At 38.2% G+C, this 15,697-nt stretch overlaps 1 protein-coding gene across 1 annotated transcript; it reads left to right on the top strand.

Annotated features, from left to right (window-relative positions):
• Positions 1-1,857: 1,857 nt before the first annotated feature.
• wdr78 (WD repeat domain 78) lies at positions 1,858-10,147 on the top strand. The gene is made up of 17 exons (XM_034149236.1): positions 1,858-1,943; positions 2,092-2,269; positions 2,536-2,699; positions 2,902-3,008; positions 3,695-3,851; positions 3,936-4,075; positions 4,145-4,300; positions 4,452-4,637; positions 4,772-4,926; positions 5,363-5,449; positions 5,856-6,007; positions 6,104-6,264; positions 7,716-7,831; positions 7,951-8,049; positions 8,911-9,137; positions 9,247-9,394; positions 9,793-10,147. The coding sequence occupies exons 1-17, from the start codon at positions 1,906-1,908 to the stop codon at positions 9,835-9,837; spliced, it is 2,316 nt and encodes a 771-aa protein (XP_034005127.1). The 5' UTR covers positions 1,858-1,905; the 3' UTR covers positions 9,838-10,147.
• The last annotated feature ends 5,550 nt before the right edge of the window (positions 10,148-15,697 follow it).

Raw genomic sequence — 15,697 nt, 5'->3', positions numbered from 1 at the left:
TGACACTCGGCCGGGATCCGGGAGATGCTCGCTGCAGAGGGGGATGATGGGGGAAAGAGGAGGGGGAGAATTGATGCACAGATCACGTGATTTATTACAGTATTGTAGTCCTTAAACCCGGAAGTGTTTGACCTTTTTTTTAATTCAGAATATCTAGGTGTATTGACTATGCATTTTTCAAAAAAATATAAAAGAGACTTAGTATTATAAACTAAAACATTGAACAATATACAATATAGATTTCAGTATAAATTAAATGAGAAAAAAACTACACTGTTCATAATATTACACTAATGTACATCTAACACAATAACATTTCATCTAATATTATGGTATTTTGAGACCCTATGAGCAAATTACATGGTAAACTTTTGAAAGGACATCCATAACATTCATCTGTCCGCAACTTACAAATGATTTATCTTATATATCATATTCCAATTACTTGTAGACTCACCTTGCACTATTTCTATTCTATTTCATTTGTATTACTTGCACTATTTTAACTATTTTTGTCTGTTTTATTATGTTGCACCGTTGGAGGAGCCTGTGACCTAAGATTTTCATTGACATATCGACACTGTAGCTATGTACGAATGACAATAAAAGCCTTGAATCTGTATAGTAGTGTCCCAATTAATTAAATGAATAATACAAGTCAACATTTTTGTGTTGCCTATTAAAAAAATTGCATTGATTTGATTGTTATTTTTGGTGTGGACGTGAGAAAGACTACATGTACCACTTTGTGGAGAATAATAGCGACCCAAATAATATTCTTTTTTAAAGTACTGTAAGAATGTTCATGTTTAGCTTCTTTATACTTCTACTTCATTCAATTTAAGAGGGAACTGTTTTACCTTTTACTAGTTTGTTTAAAGATTAAAGTTACTGATAACTAGTTTCAGTTGTGGCAAGTTAGTCAAATATCTGAAACACAGGCAGCAGAAGCTGTTGCAGATGTAGCAATATAACTGCAATAGTAGTACAGGTAAACTGCAGTGGTCCTTATAGCTGTATCTCACTCTTTTAATGCCACCTAGTGGACAATGGGCTTCATGCGATATTCCTTAATCTGCTTTACCATGCATTAACAAGAATCTTATACTAATAGTACATTTCAATTGGAAGGCCAGTTCCTCACAATATTTGTATACAGTATTTAAAGTGCATGTAAGTGATTTAATGCTCACATAGTGATGGAATTCAGGTATTTCAAACATAGCAATGCTATAAAGTAGTTTAGAAATACTTTGTTACAAGAACTCAATCAGGACTTGTTCTAAACATTATAATCAAAATAAGGCTCACTTTGAGTTATCATTATGCAGAATTGTCCATTTAGGAATCACAATACTTTGCTGGATTATAATTAGTGACGCATTCAAGTAGATCCTATATTACTGTAACGTCACCGTTGGTAAAGTTTAGCTACAGCTATCAAATATGTTCAAGAACTTCAATTCTGAATGTAGAAATACAGCACTTTAGTAAAAGTATCTTAGGTGTTGAAATGTACAAAGTAGCGCTTCATTAACGCTGAAGTGAGCATGTGTGCGGAAGTTGTGATAACTTTAATAAACAAATGTGCATATTTCAACGCTCCAAAAGTTCCTGATTGTCTGTATACAGCAGTATGTATAACTCAAACTCAGCCAGTTTCACATTAAAAAACATTGCTGTTGAGTGAAAAACGGATATACATGATAAAAACAACCTATGTGAAGCCAACCTCAATCTTACTGACCAACTGACAGTGCAGGCAGCAGTGTCGTCATGTTTCCATAGCAACATAAAGCAAAGGAAGCTTGAGCTAACAGATTGGTCGAAAATATACGCGGTTAGCTAGCCTTTAAGTTAATAAAAGAGGCAGACTTGTTTTTCACACAAACTAAAAGAAGCACTATGGAAACAAAAAAGAAAAGTAGTCTGTTGCCCAACGCGTAAGTTCACAGGTGGTGTTTTTTTTAACACACAGTGTAAGCTAGCTAGTTTAAACTCAGGTTAAACACTTAGCTTTTAGCTACATGTACTAAGCTAGTGGTGGTGGCTATGCTAACCTGTTATGTTGATGTGTTAACTTTCTCCCAGATCTTCTCGAGCAATGCATAAGTTAGTCTCAGGACTTCATCCTGTCAGCCAAGGCTCAAGACACATGTTGAGCTTCACTGGTTCACACAGCCGAAGAAGTTCCATCATGGCCGGTGGCAGCAACAGGAGACACAGGACCCTGGAGAAGACCACCGAGGAAGCCCCCAGGAGAGTAAAGGTGAGATTTAAACAGGACAGATGTATTGCTTAAATTATGACTTCCTGTCTCAATGGTAAAATATAATTTGGTAGGGACCTCCTTTTTTTAAATTTGTAAAATATTAACACATTCAGTTGTAGTTATAATGTATTTCCCAGCAATTGTTACATAATGCCCAATTTTCCTGAAAATACATTTCTGTATATCTTTCCAAAAAACCACTTGTTGAGGGTTTTCGATAATAGAGTAAACCATAACAGATTCTGGCTGTGGTTCCTTTGCAGGTGTTGGACGATCATGGCCATGACGTCGCTCCTCAGCAAGTGAATGAAGCAGAGCCAGGAGACATGAAGGCCAAACCAGACAGAATCATCCTGGACGAAATCTTTTCCAGCTCAGGATCGGACCATTTTAAATCCACTTCAAGCTTCAGTGTGCATGCTTTCAGGTACCATGTGTGGGAAGTTGAGTGAGAGTGGAAGAGTGGAGGCTGTGCAACCTATTTGTTTATGGCACAACTCTGTTAACTTCTCAAAAGTCTTTTGTAAACAGATGTATTGATAAAGGGGAAAGTGATGGCGTTTTTCTTGTTGAGCTTGTTATTGCACTCAATCTATAGAAATGTTCTAATTAATTACATTGTTTTGCAGCTCAATTTGGAGTAGCACCCTTCCTTCTAGCCAGTCTACCTCAGCGTCACTGACTGAGGATTGTTATTATAAACGGGACATACCAATAAACCCTCCCGCTACAAGCGGTGAGTATTCTCTTTTCAAGGTATTGTAGATGGATAGCATTGCTGGTTTCTGTTTGTAAACACACCAAATTCAAAGTGGAGGGAGTGATGCTTACAAGAAAAAAGCGGTGAATCAGAGAAATAATATTTTTGTTGTCATCGTTTCACAAAATTAAACACACCTACACCTCTGCATTACCCTGCGGTACTGGATTATTTTTACATGTGTTTTTTTTGGGGGGGGGAAAGCTGCATAAAACACCTTTAAAATACAGTATATGCTGTCATTTTGTTAGTTATCATCCCCATGGTGATTTGTATATTCACCATTATTTGCATTACATTACATGTCACTTGTTAGACACTTTTATCCAAAGCGACTTACATACCCCACAGGAGCAATTTGGGGTGAAGTGTCTTGCCCAGGGACACAACGACATGCTGACTGCAGTGGGGTTTGAACCTGTGACCCCCTGATCCGAACACCAACGCACAACCCACTGCACCACACGCATTATCTTTAACATGTGTAGTATAAGCATTTCTTCACAACACAGAAGTAAAATGTTATACTGTAAACTAAACTTTCAACATATAGAGATGGAATTATATTTGTCCAGCAAATAATCTCTTGTGGTATGTTATACATGTATTTTCATTATTTATTCATCATTTTTTATCTTCTTTTTTCTATCTTTCCCTGCCAGATGTGCCTAGGAAAGGAGACAATGTCAAACACGTTGTGACCGAGGAGATGTTGGATGAGGAAGTTTACGTCTGCCTCTCTGAGACAGAAATCATTTCACTGCTGGAAATCCCCTGCACCTTCATGTCAGAGGACGCTGATGATGCAGAAGCTATGAAGTGAGTGCAGTATGTGGCCCTTCATGTCTTTAACTACTCTTCTTTAGTTGTAACAAGCTGCTGATTTTCTCCTTGTTTTTACAGAGAAAAAAACACCCAATATGCTGAGCTCTGCAGGAACAGAATGGGTAACGATAAGTATGTGGAACGATCGATGCAGACATCCAATGGGACAACAAAAAAGATACGGATCCAGACTGACAAGATTGAGATGATAGATGAAGGTAAGACTGAGTTATCCTTAAAAAATCAGCTCAAAAAGTCAGCTACTTAATAATCTCTTATGTCCACAGGCACGATGGCTTCTATCTGGGACATCTATGACTCTTTCTGCGTCCAAAATGAAACCCAAAAAAACGAAAAGGCAGACAACACAGAAACAGCTGTGAACACCATCAAAGGTCAAGAGAAGAGATCAGAGAAGAGCAGCAGCAGCACAGTCTGCACAGGTAACAATGCCTCGGAGAACGTTGACAATTTTTGTTGTATTTTGTTCCAGCAAAGGCTTGGGACCGACAAGTCGAATAATGAATACATTCGAAATGTTTATTTAGACTAGTTTTGGAATAACAATAACTTCCCCCTATTTCATTTCCTCAGGCAGCACAGTTAGCTCAGCGTTAGAATTGGAAATGAGCGAGAACAGTTCAAACACGGAGGCTAACTCACAGCTGATCCTGTTGTCAGAGACGTTTGAAAAAAGCTTATTAGTGATGGAGAGGATCGTCTTGACAAACGTCTTTCAACCCAGGCTGGCTGCTTACAGACAGCTGCCCATACTAGAAGGTAAACTCAGGTTATCAATGCTTTCACAAACTGTTGGTGCATTCAAGTGCAGTACTTCACATCTGGTCCTTTGTCCTTTCTGTTTCTTGTGAGTGTATTTGAATAAATACTGTATGCACTGTTTGTTGTGTTAGACCCTGACAGCACAGTGAAGCCTGGGATAGAGGAACAGAGCGACGGGGGTGAGGGGAGCTCTTCATCTCCAACTCTTGAGCGTCTCTGGGCTTTCAGCTGTGAACTCACCAGAGGACACAACATCACCTGCATGGCCTGGAACAAGGACAACCAGGTTCACACAACAGAGACCATGTCGTTCTGGGTTCACTTTCTTTCTGTGTCTTAGCTTCACTCTGCATTCACTCTGCACAGTCAACAATTAAGACACGTTTTAATAATAGTAATATAATATATCTGCAGTCTAAACTGTGAAGACATTTCTGGTAAGTTTAAAGCCCAATGAATGATTACCAAAATATATTCATTTTTGTTCACAAACAGTTTAAAAGTACAGGTAGAATTATAAAACGTAATGGAGATATGTGAAATGGGACACCCCAACAAACGATCAAAAGCTTTACAATAGGTGCCCAGACACTAAATAGAACATATTTATAATATATGTGCAACTAACACTTCTAGGAGAGTGTTCATGTCTTTGTTGGATGACTTTTTTTTTGTGCCAGTAAAGTTTATTTACTCAAATCTGTGTTTGTGCTCTGCGTCAGGATATTCTGGCAGTGGGATACGGTGACTGTGACCCCGAGGCCCAGACGCCAGGTCTGATCTGCTGCTGGTCCCTCAAAAACCCCACGGTATGGTTATCATTTATTTTGCCCTTTCACTCAACATTTTTCAGAGCCTTATCTCAACCTGTAGTTCAACTTACATCATATATTTTTAACATTGATGGATTACTGAACGGGCCTACCAGGCACAAAAAAAACACACAAAGAGACTCACAGTGACTATAAAAGGGGACAAAACAACCACAAAGAGACTCACAGTGACTATAAAAGGGGACAAAACAACCACAAAGAGACTCACAGTGACTATAAAAGGGGACAAAACAACCACAAAGAGACTCAAAACAACCACAAAGAGACTCACAGTGACTATAAAAGGGGACAAAACAATCACAAAGAGACTCAAAATGAGTGCAAAGAGTGCATAATACGCCCAACACAATGAGCTGTATAACTGAATGTGTCTCCTGTGCAGTGGCCGGAGCGAGTCTTCCAGTGTAAGTGTTGTGTGACGTCTCTGGATTTCTCTGCCAATAACCCCGGCCAGCTGGCTGTGGGGATGTTAGACGGCACTTTAGCCATCTACAATGTCCAGAGGAGGAACGTCACATGTATCACCGACAGCAGGTGAGAAATGTCTGGACACGTTGGTGTGTTTGGAAATACATTATATTGGACCAAAGCCCTTTTCTTTTTAGCTTGCTTTATATTTCTGTTCTATAGTGAATGTCACAAAAAGCACCTGCACCCAGTGTGGCAGGTCCGCTGGTCCAAACAGGAGATGGCGCTCTCAGGCGAGGACAGGGTGGAGGCTCTGGTTGCTGTGTCGGCAGATGGCAGGGTCACCAAGTGGCTCCTCTCCAGCAATGGTCTCGACTGCATAGGTACTGTAGTCTGCAGCAGGGAAATGGTTTAAAAACACGTATGCTGATAACATCGAAGAGTAAACATTGTAGATTCAGAGGTAAATGCTGACATAGCCGATTGGCAAACATGCACACTTTAGCTTTAAGGTTGAAAAGCAGAAAAACAACTAAGCTCAGTATGCATTATATCAGTTGACCTTACTTTATTGTATATTATATCCCATCCAACAAGTGTTAAGGGAATGTTGGCAAATTAATTTACCATTTCAGAACTTCAAAGCAGTTGGAAAGACCAAATATCACTATATTTAGTTTTATGACAGTTATTATACACACAATATGCTGTGAGAATGATCTCATTGTAATAGTTTACAGGTCAAAGTTGTTGTTCTGAAGTGGTGCTTATTAGGGCTGCACAGTTCATTGAAATGTGATCCCCTGTGCAATATCCCAAGGCAACATACAGTATATGAAAATGTCTAAGAAGTGAAGCCTTATCCATTACCCTGAAAAATCATCTGTTCAACAAAGCCTTCCAACAATAACTCACGTTTTCCCCCACTTGCAATGTAACCATTTCTGCCCCCTGTTTTATGTCTTGTCCTTATATGTTTCTTGTTAAGCAACCTTGGGTTAATGAAAGGCGGTATAGAGAGGCGAAGTCCCGCCCATCTACTTCCGACCCATGGGACCTTATTTCGGAAAAAGTATGTATTGAAGTCAATGGGGAGAGAAAGATTATCTTTCGATCCCGTTTGAATTGTGCCACGAATTACACATATGATGTTTGTCAATCTTAAAAAAGTCACAGTTTGTCGTAAAACTGTTGAAATATAAGACTATGAAAAATACGCAACTAGAAAGACTACAAATCCCAGAATCCCGGTCCCGCATGCTGGCTCTTACGGAACCGACTAACTCCCCTTGTGTGTATGTACAGCTCTCAACATGCCCAGACTTGGAGTGATTTTCACCTCTTTTAATACTTTTCGCCTCATTCTGAAAGAAAGAAGTGAAATGTGCCAACGTGACGGCCATCTTGGTGTGTGGTGCGAGACGGGAGATGTAGTTCATTGAGCGGTTTCACACAAAAAAAGTGTTACTTCACAGTTTTACAACACATTTTTATTTTTTTGACTTGCAAAATTATCTTTTAAATTGACAAACATCATATGTGTAATTCGTGGCACAATTCAAACGGGATCGAAAGATAATCTTTCTCTCGCCACTGACTTCAATACATAATTTTTCCGAAATAAGGTCCCAGGGAGGTCCACCGGAAAGGGAGGGACTTCGCCTCTCTATATAAATTAAAGTTATTATTATTATTATGGTGCTGCGGAGAAGTTTCGGCCTACAAACAATATTCTACATACAAAAAATCCTTGTTTGGTATAGATTATCTTAAAATAAATCACACCAACAACATGTAAATATATTTATATTTAAAAAAAAACCTGTGTTCTAAGACCTGATGAAGCTAAAGAAGAGTCAGAAGTTGAAGAAAGCTGCGGAAAACAAGAAGAAGACAGAACGCATTATTTCAGCCATGACTCCTGGTTTCTGCGTGGACTTCCATCCCAAAGTGAGTTGGTCCTGTCTTCACGATTACACACAGTCAATTCAAGACTATCTCTTGTTCTGGTTCTGATTTTCTGCATTCAAAACATCACACATTTCTCCTGGTTTGCTGTTGTCCTGCAGGACTCCAGTATCTACCTGGCCGGCACATCGGAGTGCCTCATCCACAAGTGCTCCGTCTCCAACAGTCAGAACGTCCTCCACACTTACAAAAAACACTTTGTAAGTCTAAAGTAGTGCAAGAGACATAACGATGCAAAAGCAGGAATAATACAATTACGTACATATAAGTTATATTTAATAACTATAAATAAATAATGTATACTCTAACATAGGGCTGTGCAATTAATCGTATTTTAATCCCGATTACGATTTTGGCTTGCAACGATTACGAAAACAACGTAATCAAAATAAAATGATTATATTTTTTAATTATTTTTTTAAATGTAATTATTTTTATTTATTTTTATTGGTTTTTCAGTTGAATTATACTTAAAGTTCAGGGTAATCAATTTTTTTTTTAAATAAATGGATGTTTTCAAAGTAAATGGATAATCGTTTTGAATAATCGTGATATCAATTATTGACCAGAATAATCGTGATTATGATTTTTGCCATAATCGCACAACCCTACTCTAATATTGTATAAATATATAGATGTAGTAACATGACGATCTGGTGTTCATAATTGTTGTTCCATCTTTGATATGTGCTGCTGTCCAGCACCTACTCATTATGGTCTGGACTCACAACAAGTAATATCACTGTATGGATATTCTATATGTTTTTAAGCAAGTCAAAATAAAATAAATGTTTTGTATCGGAGAGAGAGAGTTTTACAATTCTATCTAAAGTCATATTTTAGTTACCAAAAATAATCCTTTGCTGTTAGAAACTTCACAAAACCCTGAATTATTTGTAGTAACAATAACAACAAACATTCCATACCTTGTTAGACTTCAGTAATTCTGTCTGCTACACATTTACTTCAATTTAATTTAATAGTTTAATTGAAAAATTGCTATCTATATAAACTGGTTATTTCAGTTTATTCACTCATTATATCTTGTGTCTCTCCCTCAGTGCCCTGTGAACCATGTTGAGTGGTCTCCTTTCAGTCCTGATGTGTTCCTCAGCTGCTCCTCTGATTGGACCATCCAGCTGTGGAAGCAGGACTGCTCCGACCCGGTGATGAGCTTCAAATCCACCCAGAGGGCCGTGTCCACCGTCAGGTGGTCCCCAAACTCCTCCACCGTATTTGCAGCCATTAACGGCGAGATGGTGGAGATCTGGGACTTGAATTTGAACATGTGAGTCAGACTGACCGATAATCTGAGAGCTCTTTACTCTTATGTTTCTGATTTGAAACATGAGCCAGACATAATCCTGTGTCCACTAAATACGAGCATTTCTTTTCAGCATGCTCCCAACCGTCGTGCACCGTGCTGCCGTGGCTGTGACGTCCCTGCTGTTCGCCTCAGGGACAGACTGCGTGTTGGTGGGGGACACTGAGGGGGAAGTGACCGTCTACCAGCTAAAGAACCTCGGTGTGGGAAGAGACAAGCAGGTACATCTGAGGTTGACTGGTCTACATGTAGCCTATGCAGACCACATGAGTTTATTCATTAATCTTCTTTTTATGAGGATGACATTAAAGCTTTTTAACACAAGGTGGTCACATGAGGATGTGGGACAATTACTGAGAAAGTCAAACAAAAATCATTTTTAGATGACTTAGATGAGTGCTAACATTTTATTTAAAAAATGTTATTTCGTCTGATAAATAGGCTTTGGGTTTGCCATTAGAGTGACAAAGATCAGATTCAAGATCCATTTTCTACCACATGTATACAAATATATATATATGAGTGATGAGAGGATTACTGCTTATAAAATCACAATAGTGTGTACACCATTTAATACACTGTTAACAGTTACAAATATCTGTTGTGCTTTTTCTTTCAGGTGGAAAGTTTGGAAGACACCATTAGCTTTGTGGTTTCCAGGTAGCTTTAGAAAGTGGGCTCTTAAACTGCCATATTTATATTATCAAACAGTATAATTGTAACACTAGCAGAACATTTGTGTTATACTATTTAATGCTATTTTGTTAGTTTATTTATAATATATTTTGTAAATTGAAGGAAAGTCTAGAAAGGTATAAAATACATGTTTAATTCAATATCTATACATTGTCATATCTTTATCAACAAAACAAATGCAAAGGATAACAATCTATAAAATGCCATTTCAGCTGATGGAAAATAAAATACAAATGTTTTTGAAAAAGATCTGTAGAGACATATTTTAGGGATTCTTAAAGTGGTCCTCAAATATTATTTTGAAATTAATAAATTGAAGTGAAATATAAACCTTGCATAATGTATCATGGTAGTAAAGTTGGTTACCTTAGAGACCAAGTCATGGTCATATAAAAGGTGCAAAACTTATTTACGGAGTGAAAAAAAGTTGAATTTAGATGGAATAATGTAAAAAATATATTTTTGTTTTGTTCTACACCACAAAAAAAATGGCTTTAGGCTCACTTGAGATCTGAACACTTGATATTTACGATTTGTGATGATGAAATACTTCGGGACCTTATTTGAAGATCTAGAGAGACCCCTAGTGGCAGATCACTCTTATGGATTTGAAAAGCAAGATATATTTTAATCTGAAATGCATTGCGTCAGTGAGAGTTGTGTGCATCATACTCTTCTATTTGATGCTACAGTAATGGCACCTCTGGACATAGATGCCTTTTGTTTAACACTCTCACACTCACTCACCAAACATATTGTAATTGATTCAGTACATATCTTAAAATAACAATTCTAAAATGTATGAAAAGCAAATAAAAACATAATTTAAACTTGATTATACGTGATTTTTAAGCTTTAGGAAATCATAAACCAAGAATATGGAGTTGAACATCAGGAATGCGATCCAGGGGAAAAACGTTATATTTTAGGTGACCAGAAACTAATATTTATCCATTATTTACAATGTTTTTTTATTGAATTGTTCTGCATGAGGAGTTTTATATTTGCAGGAACTACTACAAGTCATTTTTTTATCAGTAAACAACACAGTTGACATGCAGTAGCAGTACTCAAGAATGCGTCCACTAATGCAATTATTCTGGATCACAGTGCTCTCTTTCATTTGCTCACTGGCTCGGACACATTGCATCACGCTCCCCAGACCGGCTGGTATTTCTATAAATGACAAACTGCAGCGCGGGAAGTTGTGCCGACTTGCCTCAACGTGAGTTTCAGGAGGGGGGATACAAATACCAAAACACAATGTGTAATAGTAAACTTTTGTCCTTGTCATTTCAAGTTATCTGATTTACACACTGAAGTTGCACAAGATTAACTCATTTCAAATCATGTTGAGATCAGCCAAACATAAAGACAATTGCAGTAAATGTGTCCATGTTGTTAACAAGATTAAGTTATAGACTTTCCCAAAACTTAAAGGTCCCATGTCATGCTTTTCTGGTTATTACCCGTCCCCTTGTGTGTTATGTAGCTTTTTATGCATGTAAACGGTCTGCAGAGTCACAAACCCTCAAAGTACACCCTGTAGCGAGTAAAACCCTAACACAGAAAAGACCTGTCTCTGCTGCCCCAGAACGCCTCGTTGGACATTTCTCCATTTTTCCATTGTGTACTTCTTGGGTATAGTGACGTAACGTAACGCGGAGTCGTTAAGTTTGGACCAATCCGCGGACTTCCTCACACACACACACACACACACACACACACACACACACACACACACACACACACACACACACACACACACACACTCGGCGGGACGTTGCGAAGCTCACTGCTGTGAGGAGCGGGACAGTGTGAGCTGGCTCACTGGTGTGGGGTCGGCGAGACAGCGAGACACCGCGAAACTCAGCCTGGGCACACACACAAACTCCCAGCCAGGCTGCGAGTGTGTGTGTGTTTCGGGCTGGGTTTCGCTGTCTCGCAGATGGCCACTGGGCTCACAGGGAGGGGGGGGGAAGGAGCTCCAACAAGCCGTTTAGGACAGAGAGTGAATACACATACTATACAGAGATGCTGTATGAGAAACCAATGTGAGTTTGGAAAATTGCACAATATACATTTATTTTAGTATAACTCAACAATGGAATTATGATCAGTAGAAATGGCCAAGACATGGGACCTTTAACATCTTACATATAGTTTTTAAAACTATTACATTTTTCTGAATGTGAGAAATGGAAACTTTATTATATTACCTTTTATTATATAAGTCTATCACTCGCTCTTACTGACTGTCACGGGATACATTTGGTTGCAAAATGATTAACAAGATTCAGACTTTACCCTGTTTGCTTTGTGTAGGTATTGTCGTTCTGCCTCACTGCTCTGCTCTCTCACAGACACTTGAAAATGACTCAACCATTGTTTGCACCTGTGGTTTTTCTAGTTTGACAAAATGTCCCAGATGACTGCAGTTAAGGGGGAGACTGACGGTGAGAGTTAAAGTCAGGGGGAAATGGCTAGCCTTGGCTTTGTCCACATGTAATAGACACATACCTTGCATCATCTTTAAGCTCATTGATTATCATATTATATATTGTTTTGTTTATAAGTAAAGTGTAAAAGTTATGTGTTACAACTGTATCTGTATGCTAAGCTAAGCTAATCATCTCCTGGCTGTAGGGTAACATTTAATGAACAGATCGATGTGAGGGTGGCATCAATCTCCTACTCTCTCAGCTGGGAAATGATTGAATGCATTCCTAAACATTGTTGAATTATTCCTTTGAATGAAGATGTTTCTAACCTTACTAAGCCAATATGACCACAATACATTTCTACACAAGGCACACGATACTCTAGATCAGGGGTGTCAAACTCAATTTCATTGCGGGCCACATCCGCATAAAGGTTGCACTCAAAGGGCCGGTTGTAACTATATAAATATATAATATATATATATAAAATAATGTATTATATTACATTATTGCCTTTGAATTGGATTATTATCGGATAGGATAATAACTTAGTAATTAACTACGTCTGAAAGCAGAAGTCCAGGGCAAATAATTGCAAGTCTCTTCAGTGCGCATGTCACAAAACGAGATGCATTGTGGGACATGTAGTTTATGGACAACCTGCTTCTGTAAAGTGGCATGTAACCGTATAATAAACGTATTATATTTTTTGCAAGCTCTTGCGGGGCCACATAAAATGAAGTAGCGGGCCGGATTTGGCCCCCGGGCCTTGAGTTTGAGACCCCTGCTCTAGATAAAGTTTGTGGCAACCTCACATCAAAAATCTTTTATAGCGTGTAAAAAAACAACTTCAAAGTCTCCTTTAATCAACTAATACATGCCCTATGATTGAAAACGCTTAACGCAGGTTTACCCAATAACACTGGATTATTTTTGACTGGGCCAGTGTCTTTGATTCAAAGTGAAAGGGAAACATTCTTAAAACAAATCACATTATGTTCAAAAGTTATGCTCAAGGTTAAAGTGTATCTCACAGCTACAAAACCGACTAACTTCCTTTTTGTTAATGTGTACCTCCTGTATCTGCTGACTGAGGATTTGTCACAATGCGTGTTCACCAAGGATTCTCATGAGTCGTAGTAAAACACGCTGATGACGAAATCTCTGTTATATTTGTACCCAGCAGGCAGTGTGATGTATGACTAAAAGGTCACTTATCCTCACGTAGAGCTGCTGAAGTAAGCTCTTCCGTCTGTTTATAATTAAAACAGTGAGCAACAACACGGATAGGAAGATATCAATCCCGTGATGACGGTCACAGACAGCATGTGATTCTGGTTTAGATCAGCACGTGGAAAATGAGCTGCACATGCTATTTAAAGAGGGAACATAGCAATTGTGAACGGATATGTCAACTTGGACTGAACCCAATTAAAGATATCTGTAATTAAGTTAAAGTAGGAACTTGTAATTAAACTACAGATATATACAATTAACATTTCCATTAGTCTGAGTTTTTAATATCAATAATTTGTTTGAATTGTAAGAAAGGAAATGTAGATATCTTTAAATAGAATTGCTACTAAGCAAAATTACATTACAGATATTTTGGCTTAGACTTTAAAACTATAGTTAAAAAGCAGTTGTTGTTATCTGCAGTTGCTATTACCGTTCCTGATTAAATATTAAAAAGTCTTGCCTTATTTCCTATCAAAATAAAGTTTGGATTTCGAGCAGTGGGCCTTAGAGGATGTGAGTATTATGTCTGAAGTCTTGTGTTGTGTGGTCTGGGTTTACATCCCTTTTTATATCCAATGAGCTCTCTCACTCAGTGGGAAGTGAACCTGGATTTGAAAGTGAAATATGACATGGTTGCTCTCTGAAGGCTGTACGTTTTAACCCCAATTGCCTTGAGCTTTGTCTAAAAATACAGTTGACACACCTCTGATACCGCTGTTAATAGTGTTATATAAATGGCACCAAATAGAAATTGCGAATGACAGAAAGTCTTTCCTCAAAATGACCCAAAAACGATCTGCGCACGTTATTTTTTTTTACAGTTTTCTGAGAAAATGATGTCTATTTACTAGTTCACTTGCTTTGTTATCCATTTCTGTATCAGTAGATAAGTAAGATAGATCATCGGCAGGCATGTGCATTTGTATTTTTGATTGTGTAGCTGTTTTTTTCTGCAGGAACTCTCTTAAAATAAGGATTGTCTCCTGACCTGGGATCAGGTGTTTCCTCTTTAAATTCTCTTCACAAACTTCCACTGTACACAATGTCAGAGATCAGATGATGAAAATACATTTGCTTTTTTCATGTTCACTACTCTATAGAGAGGCGAAGTCCCGCCCATCTACTTCCAACCCATGGGACCTTATTTCGGAAAAATTATGTATTGAAGTCAATGGGGAGAGAAAGATTATCTTTCGATCCCGTTTGAATTGTGCCACGAGGAATTACACATATGATGTTTGTCAATCTTAAAAAATTATTTCCATGTCAAAAAAGTCACAGTTTGTCGTAAAACTGTTGAAATATAAGACTATGAAAAATATGCAACTAGAAAGACTACAAATCCCAGAATCCCGGTCCTGCATGCTGGCTCTTACGGACCCGACTAACTCCCCTTGTGTGTATGCACAGCTCTCAACATGCCCAGACTTGGAGTGATTTTCACCTCTTTTAATACTTTTCGCCTCATTCTGAAAGAAAGAAGTGAAATGTGCCAACGTGACAGCCGTCTTGGTGTGTGGTGCGAGACGGGAGATGTAGTTCATTGAGCGGTTTCACACAAAAAAAAGTGTTACTTCACATTTTTACGACACATTTGTATTTTTTTGACTTGCAAAATTATCTTTTAAATTGACAAACATCATATGTGTAATTCGTGGCACAATTCAAACGGGATCGAAAGATAATCTTTCTCTCCCCATTGACTTCAATACATACTTTTTCCGAAATAAGGTCCCATGGAGCTCCCCCGGAAAGGGAGGGACTTCGGCTCTCTATGCTAAAGTGGCCAAATGGTTCACTAGTCTTACCATGTCTGACTTACTGTGCTGAAACCTGGGGCAATAACTACAAAAGTTCAATACATTCAGTATCTATTTTACAAAAAAAAGCCATACGAATCATTCACAATGCCAAATATCTTGATCACACTAACGCATTATTCCTGCAGTCAAAATTGTTGAAATGTAAAGACCTGGTAGAATTCCAAAACGGCACAAATCATGTTTAAGGCAAAAAATGACGTTTTACCAGGAAACATCCAAAAAGTATTCACTCAACAAGTGGGGGGATATAGTTCAAGGAGACCATTTAAATTCGAAATTCATAGGGTCCGTACAACCAGAAGAACATTTTGTATCTCAGCCTGTG

Source organism: Trematomus bernacchii, unplaced genomic scaffold (assembly GCF_902827165.1).
Source record: "Trematomus bernacchii unplaced genomic scaffold, fTreBer1.1, whole genome shotgun sequence".
In the NCBI taxonomy this organism is placed as follows: Eukaryota; Metazoa; Chordata; class Actinopteri; order Perciformes; family Nototheniidae; genus Trematomus; species Trematomus bernacchii.
The sequence above is the reverse complement of the archived record's forward strand: the minus strand, read 5'-3'. Positions and strand labels throughout refer to the sequence as shown.